General features: G+C 37.5%; 1 protein-coding gene across 1 annotated transcript; it reads left to right on the top strand.

Moving 5' to 3' along the window:
* Window positions 1-594: 594 nt before the first annotated feature.
* Window positions 595-8,238, top strand: plpp5 (phospholipid phosphatase 5). Its single transcript, XM_074671190.1, has 8 exons — window positions 595-751; window positions 2,011-2,151; window positions 2,258-2,366; window positions 3,227-3,317; window positions 3,410-3,473; window positions 3,571-3,695; window positions 3,947-4,117; window positions 5,117-8,238. The coding sequence occupies exons 2-8, from the start codon at window positions 2,081-2,083 to the stop codon at window positions 5,284-5,286; spliced, it is 801 nt and encodes a 266-aa protein (XP_074527291.1). The 5' UTR covers window positions 595-751; window positions 2,011-2,080; the 3' UTR covers window positions 5,287-8,238.
* Window positions 8,239-8,752: the final 514 nt, after the last annotated feature.

The following is an 8,752-nucleotide window of genomic DNA, read 5'->3' as shown; positions in this document are numbered from 1 at the left end:
TGAGTTGCGTTCTTATAGTTTTTGTTTGTTTTTATCTTGGGCTTTTTGGGTAGCCTACTTTAACATATGGACAGGGACTACAAAAGGAGACTAGCTTTTAGGCCAACTCTGGCTAATTACAGAAACTAATATGTACTGTCCCTGGAAAAGAGACTGATTAAATCTATAAACTTGTGTCTTTAGAAACCCGTTAGCAACCTTAAAATTTTACACTTTAACTTTCTTTGTCTGGTAATAGAATTGTGCACAGTTAAAAAACAATCATGAAAACATCAGGGTTTGGACCCCTAGATGGCAACCTTTAACGTGACGTGGCTTCTCTCATCCGTAAATTAAGTTGATAAAATAATGTTCACGATCATTTCCGGTTGAAATCAATGCGTTCTTTGAATCGGCAAAAACGCTTTTGGGAAATATCATAAAGAAGTTGTTTATTTGGTTATAACATCAGAACAGTAGTATTTATAAAACTTTAACTTATGGTAACCTGATACAATTCAAGAGCTGTGCATTTCTACTTTTTTAAAGAGTATGCTCTTGTTTTGAAATATGAAACCGGAAGTCGTCGTTGTAATTCCTCTAGCTTGGCGCAGCTCATCATCTCCGTGGCATCCCTGCCTCTGTCAGGACCTCAACTATCCTCAACGACTCTCACAGTCGGCAGCACCATAGAAGATGTCCTGGCCTGCTTTTTATATTTGGCAAGTTTAAATATGAGGACGAAAAGATAAAAATAAAACATCTGCTTCAGGTAGGTAACGATATCGGGACTCCTGCTTTAAGAACACGGAAATGGGCCAGGTTTTCTTTGACAGATGTTGCTAACTAGCCTAGCTTAGTCTGCTAACAGCTTGTTTCTTCCTTTAAAGTGGGTTTTTTCAACCTGTGTATTTTCCCTGTTTCAGTAGAGTCTGACTAACGCACACTTAACATTGTTTTTTAAAATGTGTTCATTGCTTGATCCAGCATTAAAATAGAAAAAAGGTGGCACAGGTGCAGCAGGATGGCCTTTAAACCAGGTTGCAGACAGGACTGGGAGGTTAGACAGAAAACAAGATGAAGGATATTAAATTTAACCTTACAAATATTTACCCAGAAATGTAAGCAGAGTAATGAGGTTACACAGAAACTCTATAATTAAAATTTTCAACTGTTTTATGTAGTTCTCAGTATCCCTTTTAGCCAGGTAAAAGTGAAGTACAAGGGTCGCAAGTCAGTGCTGATGTGTGACTGCTTAAGTCACTGAGAAACTGTTGTTTACATAAGTTTTTACTCTTTACTGTGATTTGAAATCACTGTTGGATAGTTTCAGTCTTCTCTGAGATCTGCATAAATTTCAGTGTCTAGTCACATTATTTTGTAAAGATGCCTGAATTATTGATCTGTTCAATAGGAAAATCTGATATAGTCAATCCAACGATGAGCGATGCTCTCAGTGTAAAGTTAAATAGCGGACAACTTGAACAAATTCACTTAAACAACAGATATCCTAAGAAGAACATAGCAAATCAAAACTTCTCCACTTTGTGTAATGCTGAATATTATGCTGAATATTTTCAAATGAAGATGTGAAGTATTAAGTGAAACTGAAGTGGCCAAAGGAATACTAAAACTCGTAAGTGATTGTTAACACCTCACTTGAATTAAAAGCCTGTTTGCATCTTGATTCTTTTCTTATACCAGTAATGGTGATGTGTCACATAGGTATCGTATTGGCTTTCAGTCACATTTCCATCTAAATCAAGTATAGATACTTGCTTTTCAGGAAGTTGTCATACAGGTTTGGTCAAAAATAAGTCCTTCAGTTAATGTTTGTGTTTTCACATCTGTGTGCGTGGGCAAATTTTATAGTGAAACCTCTTCCAAGACAAAACAGAGAAAGATTTTTCTGTTTCTCAGTTAATCCCGCGGTATCATAGGAAGCAGATGTTTGTAGTGTTGACTAAACGTTAGCTCTTCAGTTGGACTTTTCAATAGGCTCGTTTGGAATCATCTGTTTTGTCTTTGTAGTCTTGGTTTAGTTCGGGAAGATGGAGTGACAATGTTCGCTGTTGACTGAGGTCCACTCCAAAACAACAAAATGAAGAGGAGGCTGCTTCGTGGTTTCCTGTCGGAAGTTTCCATCAGGATGGCTCTGTTGGTTGTGTTTCTGTAAGTTTGACTTTTGAACTTTTTGCTATTGTATCTAGACCCCTTAAAGCTAGCTTTATTTAAATAAAGAGTGACCATGTAATGCACTTTGTCTCTGTCCATGTAGTGTGACGGAGCAGCTTCCTCCTTTCCTCCGTGAGATCCAGCCAGAGGAGATGTGGTTGTATAAATTCCATCGTGTGGAGCGTGACCATGTGCCAACCTCCCTTATGTTTGTGAGTAATATTTCATGCCACTGTCTTATAACGACCACGGTTATATAATCTGTCTTGAATTAATCAATGTCGGGAATATAAACACACTTCTCCCATCCCTCTGTGTGAAAAAAAAGTATATTTATTTATCCTTTTTTTTACAAATTAAATGCCTTTCAGCTCACAAATCATTCACCAAAAACACATGTTTTTCAAAGATGATTTTGTTCACATCTAAACAGTTGCTGGTGTAAAAGATTTAAGTTCTTTGTTATGATGGATGCTCTAAAAAAGTCTTCCTCTGCGGACATTAGATTTCTGTGACTTGGTGTAGTACTCAACAGAAAATAATAAAAAGTTGATCTTGAAGTCTGTGAAAATAAATTAAATTTGCTGCTACTTTAAAATTATTTTTGTCCCAGTCCAACTTAAGTTGGCTGAAGCCAATGTCTTTGGATCATGTTCATATATAGTTTCCATTTTGCATTGCAAAGATTTAACCATCATTTGTGGATGCAGTGACAAGCTTTGTTGAAAGATGGTACTTTTATTTTTTGGATGTGATTTTAAGCCCATGCAGTGATGTCCAATACAGAGTCATGCTTTTTAATGTTATGCTACTGAAGGGCTCAAAGTTTTGACCTGTAAATAGTGGGAAGATGTTCCTCTGGCTGTTTTTTTCATAACACATTCCCCACACTTTCAGTATTGAAATGTTGTCTTTGGACTGTTTGGACTTTAATAAAGGTGTTAAAAGACTTTCTAACAATCATTTCTGTTTGAATCAATATTTTACACATCATCTGAACTGCTCTTTGAATTGTGCAAATTAACAAGTTTTGATGTTTATGTTGAGGATGTTTTTTTTTTATTTGCTTTAGAGTGTGGCGGTTTTCACCCCACTGATTGTAATCTTCATATTCACCTCCATGAAGAGGACAGAGAAAGGGGATTTGAAGGAGGCCACTCTGGGTATGAAAACTTAATGTAAACCTATTGTTTTTCTGTTTGATCACTTATGAGAACCAATAAGTCAGTATACTTCTCTGTTTGTTTCTCTCCAGCTGTGACTCTGACTCTGGTGCTGAACGGAGTTTTTACAAATGTCATCAAGCTTGTTGTTGGCAGGTAAGATTGGAACACAACACTAAAGCATGACTCTAAAGCCCAGTGTTACAGTGGCTTGGATCTTAAAGATGCTTTCTCTTTGTTTGTCGCTGCTTAGGCCGCGGCCGGACTTCTTCTACCGCTGTTTCCCAGACGGACAGATGAACCCAGAGTTACACTGCAGCGGTGACCCAGATGTGGTCATAGAGGGCAGGAAGAGCTTTCCAAGTGGACACTCATCCTGTAAGAGCTTTTTACTGTTGATTATGCCCCAGTGGATGCAACAGGGAAGATCCATAAATGCACTAAGTAGGACAGGAGGGCATAATGTCTCAATAAATCTGTATATGAAAATGAATGCTAGCCCTCAGGCTTTTATTTTGTTCTGTTAGCAAGAAAGCATCCCTTTTTATTCCTGAAAGCATTCCTCCATCTCAGTCTTTGAGTTCTCTCTGGCTCTGATCTCCTTGTCTGTCCTTTCTCTCTGGTTCCAGTTGCATTTGCAGGTTTGGGTTTCACAGCACTGTACATTGCGGGGAAGCTGCGCTGCTTCAATGCAGCAGGTCAAGGCAGAGCGTGGCGGCTGTGTGCCTTCCTCACCCCTTTACTCACTGCAGCAGTGATTGCTCTCTCCAGAACCTGCGACTACAAACACCACTGGCAAGGTCAGAGTCACAGAAATGTCTCAGATTGTCAAATTAAAATCAAAGGAAAACAACAAATCATGACAGTGTGATAATAAGGCTGAGTTTCCATTTCATTTCACTGCTTTGGCTGCTTCATTCAGTCATTGCCTGGTTTTTCTGGTTTGGAGTGGGGGTGTGTTTGGGGCTGCTTCTTTTATAAGATATTTTTCATATGGGAGCTTTTAACTCATGTTAGCAAAGCATAAAAACCAAGAAGGGTTAATAGTGTTTCATGTCCACATTGTTCTCAGATTTATGGAGCCTTGTATCAGTTTTGGCAGCTGAGGAAGTCATTTTATTGCCACATTTCACACAACACTGAGCTCTACACCCTCACTACCTCTCTGCTGTCTGCTTTCAGAAATTGAACACCCTCCACCTCCCCAGCATCCTCGATTTTTAACATTTAATTTTACATGAGTTTGAATAATTTAGTGTGTGTTCATGCTGATATTTGTCTGCGTCTCTTGAACGGGGGACTTGTTTGTCCCCTTGAATCTCAAGGGAAACAAAGTACACATTATTTCCACTATATCTCCACCTAGGAGGGGTTTGGAAAGAATCTAGGGACATTAAATTGGTTTTAAAAAAAGCTATCACAGTGTAGGACAAGGAAATCTGCATTTGTATGTGTTGCAGCCCTTGTGAGATCTAACAGCAAAGCATGAGTATTAATGCAGTCCAAGCAGAAGGGTTAACATTTTCCAATGTCAGCAAAACAAGTTTTCTAATGTAAACTGTTTTTTTTTAAATTGATGCTGTGTTTTATTTAAGATAAATATTTAATTTGAATAAGAATCAATCCTAAAATACATAAATTAGAAGTCAGTCAAAATGCTGTAGCCCAAAATCCTTCATAGCAAGAATTCCCTCTTACATTTTTCCTGATACTACAACTTTCTTAAAGTATTAACGTGAAGCTGCAGACTCCTCACTCATGTGTGTATGTGTGTGTTTTAACTTCTCCCCCTGGTGTAGATGTGTTGGTGGGTTCTCTGCTGGGCCTGACCTTCGCCTGGCTGTGTTACAGACAACACTACCCTCCTCTTCAGGACCCAGACTGCCACAGACCTCTACGTCACAGAGACACTGTTCCTGCTGCACAGGAGCGCAAACTGGCTAACTCCAACTACATCCTGCCCCTGTAGGCCAGCTCTCACTGGATCATACTGGAGTCATTAATACTGGGTTACATGGTAATCCTCCTTGTTTGGGTTTCACTCCCTTTTGGGCTGGGCAGTGTGTCAATATTTATTGTTTTATCGTCAATTTTTGTCAGTGTATTGTAGGATATTCTTTTTGTTTGGTGAACAGTCACACATGGGTTAACTTTGTAACTCAAAGGACATTTAATTCTCCTGAACAGTTGACTGAGAGTTGATGTAAATTGCAACCAGTTAAACAATCCAAAGCAGTAGAACAGCAGCTTCACACACATCCTGAAGTGTGGATTTTAAATCCTAATGCATAACACACACAAAATGTATGCATACAGCCCAGTCCTGCACACCCTGTGTATGTGCCTCTAGATCACTTCAACAGCAAAACAAGTAAGCTACAAAAGCACTGCTCTGATAGTCCACTGCCCATCGATCTCTGGCTCTGCTGCTGTGAAATTCATCTCTATGTAGGCATCACTGTATGCGATTGTTTCTTTACAGTGCCGGTTTCAAAGGCAGGGCTAAGACATTTTAGACAGATCTACACTACTGGATAGTTGAGCTCAGAAAAGGGATAACAACACTTTTATGTTTAAATCATTCCTTATTCTCATTATGCCTTTTTTATCTTCAATTATTCCAAAAACTGAAAGATGTTCTTCAGATGTTGAGATATGTTTCTTTATTATTTAAAAAGGATGCTTGTGTGTTGTACTGATAAAGGAAACAATTTGAACAGAGAAAGAAGTAAAAAAATAATAACATTACATAGTATTCATTTAAATAGTCCTTATCAATAGGCCAAGCTAGAGAGCTGACAAACTATATCTCAAAATACCTCTTAAGTAAGTGGAACTATTTATTGACACTAGACTTGATTTCAGCTATTGATAGAAGTATATTATAGATAATAAGTTCAAGAGTAAGGCCTGTTATCATCCCTTATGTCCTATTTATTGTAATATCAGCTCCTTACACAATATGTGACTCTCCTGTCACTCACTAATATCTCGGATGTTGTTCTCTAAGAAGATGACACATCAGTGAAGCTCTCGCAGCATCCACTCACTGCTCACATAAGTTTGTGCCATTCGTGATACACTTTGATACCATAGACAATGTTGTCTATCTTTAAAAAAAGAAATAGGTCACATACGTCCAGTGCAATGTTGTGCATATAAAGTAGAATGAGTTCTTTGAAGGTTTTGGTCTTTCCACAGAATTTATGGAAAAAAAAGAAAGATATCACTGGAAACACAACTGTCTCAGTATTCGGTTATCTTTGTACATATCAAAACAAGGTCCAGTGTTTTCTAAAGCACCAGCTTATTTGCCCTTGTGCGCCAGCAGGAATAAGAAAACTTTGTAACTTCATCTCCACAGCTCCACTCATCACGTAGAATCTCTCCATCTTCCTCTGATATATTTTGAATGTTTCCATCCACAGTTTGATTCATATCTGGAACATTGTGATTGTCATATCGTATTGTGCGCCCAGTCCTAAGAATCAACGGCGTAATGTAGCAGCTCCACTTCTCTCAAACACAAACCACATCTCAGCAGTAACTGGACAGCACACCTGCTAATCACAGTTTAAGATCGGACTCTACAGAACTAAGAGATAAAAGTGTCTCAGGCTAATTTAAGGTCTGCTTTTATTTACTGTTCAGAGGTCAGACTGTATGTAACCTCTCCAGGTGATGGTGCTAGCCTCCCAGTGTTCCTGCTGGTCAGGTTTTCTATCCTGTTAATACTTTTATTCGCGAGTGAAGTCAGAGTTGATTTGTTTATTTAACATAAGATGGAGAAGACTACTTTCTGTGATTATTTTTATGTTTACAGAATTTCGGTTTCTGTTTTCTTATTCCTTTTGTCTTTTATCTATGATTTTATCTGAAGAGAAAATGCTGAATTTCTCTCAGATGTAACTGTTTTTGCAGGTTGAAATGCAACAAAACAGACAAACCTCTTTGTTTGTGTTTTCGTTTTGAACCAGCCAAAGTTTTGCAGGGTCAAAAAAGCACCTTTTCTCTTCACTATGAGACAAGCTTAAATCAGCTGGATCTCAGTGGTTTCAGACCAAACTTGGCAGAAAAAAATGATGAATTTGTGCCTTTGTTACAACATTACTTCACTGCTGTTCGGTAATGAATGAAGTACATACTGCATGTTACAGTGTATGTTCACTGTCATGTGAAACACAGTAGTTGTTAAATTTGCAGTTTTTATTGTTTTACAGTTTTTAGGATTTAGTTTGGAAGATATATCATGGTGTAAAAAATGGCATGCAGCCTCTCTTTACCTCAGAAGAAATATTTATGCATTTTCTTTCTTTCTTTTGGGCAGGCTGTTGGATTAAAATGTGAAGTTTTCTGGATGAAATCATGTAAATGTTCAACTGAGATGAGCAAAATGTCACTTTTGATTTCACTCTGTCAATCTTAAAGGGGTTTTTGTGATAGTGTACAGGTCTAAGTGTATTTTTGGTTTTGGGGCATGTTAACTTGACTTTTGAATATTTGTTTGTTAACCTCAATGTAATGACTTTATGTGATGAAATCACATTTGAAGGCACATGGGCTTTAGCCAAACAAAAAAGAACATTCTTTAGAGTCAGCTGCATTTTGATAAAATCCTGCATGGGTCACACATTTAGAGCAACATACCTCCTTCAGTACTTCCTATCAAACCCTCATATTTACATTTTCCTAATTTAAGTACCAGTAATTTGCATCAGGTCTCTTTCAGATCTTGTCATGAAAAGGGATTATGCTAAAACTTTCCTGTTTGCTTTATTGATGTCATCATGATTTGCCTTGGCTTACAGGAGCATATAGCAGCCGTTCATGCTGGTACAGTTTCCTGATTGTACATGTTGTGATGCTTTTAATGACTTTTTGTGACACTTGATGATGATGTTTCTACATAATCTTACAATATATGCTGTCCTTTGCATATTTGTCTCACTCAGTTGTCTGTTTTTCAGTTGTGACTGACAAATGCAAACACACATTTAGAAGAAAATATGCTTTATTAATCTCATTGTGGGAAATTCAGTTTTACATATATGCACAAACAGAAACACTGCACAGAAATATGCAGTAATAGACAGTGCAGAGTGAGTGATAAATAAACAGCAACATAACTGTGCAGATTAGAAACACTTTTTATATGTATTTTTTGTTTTGTAGTTGCAGTCTTACCTAAATTTGTGCACTTTTTTGCCAATACAAACAATATAAATATACTATATGACTAAATTGGATCAGCATATAACAACAACATTAACATATAAAAGGTTAAAGCTTATTAAATGGTCCAAAGGTATACTAAAATGAGTGGCCAAAATTGTTAATGGTGTATAACCTACTTCGGTTTTAGCAAGTTTCCTTTTTAAGCAAAGCCTTTTTTGTGTTAACACAATTTGTGGCCTCCGACTATTTTTTGGACTCCG

Source organism: Halichoeres trimaculatus, unplaced genomic scaffold (genome assembly GCF_033239565.1).
Source record: "Halichoeres trimaculatus isolate MK-OKI-2021-1 unplaced genomic scaffold, fHalTri1.1 fHalTri1_scaffold_5, whole genome shotgun sequence".
NCBI lineage: Eukaryota > Metazoa > Chordata > Actinopteri > Labriformes > Labridae > Halichoeres > Halichoeres trimaculatus.
The sequence above is the reverse complement of the archived record's forward strand: the minus strand, read 5'-3'. Positions and strand labels throughout refer to the sequence as shown.

Coding starts and splice junctions, on each gene's coding strand:
- plpp5 (XM_074671190.1), top strand. CDS start 2,081: ATGAAGAGGAGGCTGCTTCGTGGTTTCCTGTCGGAAGTTTCCATCAGG. Junction 2,367..3,226: donor TGCCAACCTCCCTTATGTTT/GTGAGTAATATT, acceptor TATTTGCTTTAG/AGTGTGGCGGTTTTCACCCC. Junction 4,118..5,116: donor CTACAAACACCACTGGCAAG/GTCAGAGTCACA, acceptor CCCCTGGTGTAG/ATGTGTTGGTGGGTTCTCTG.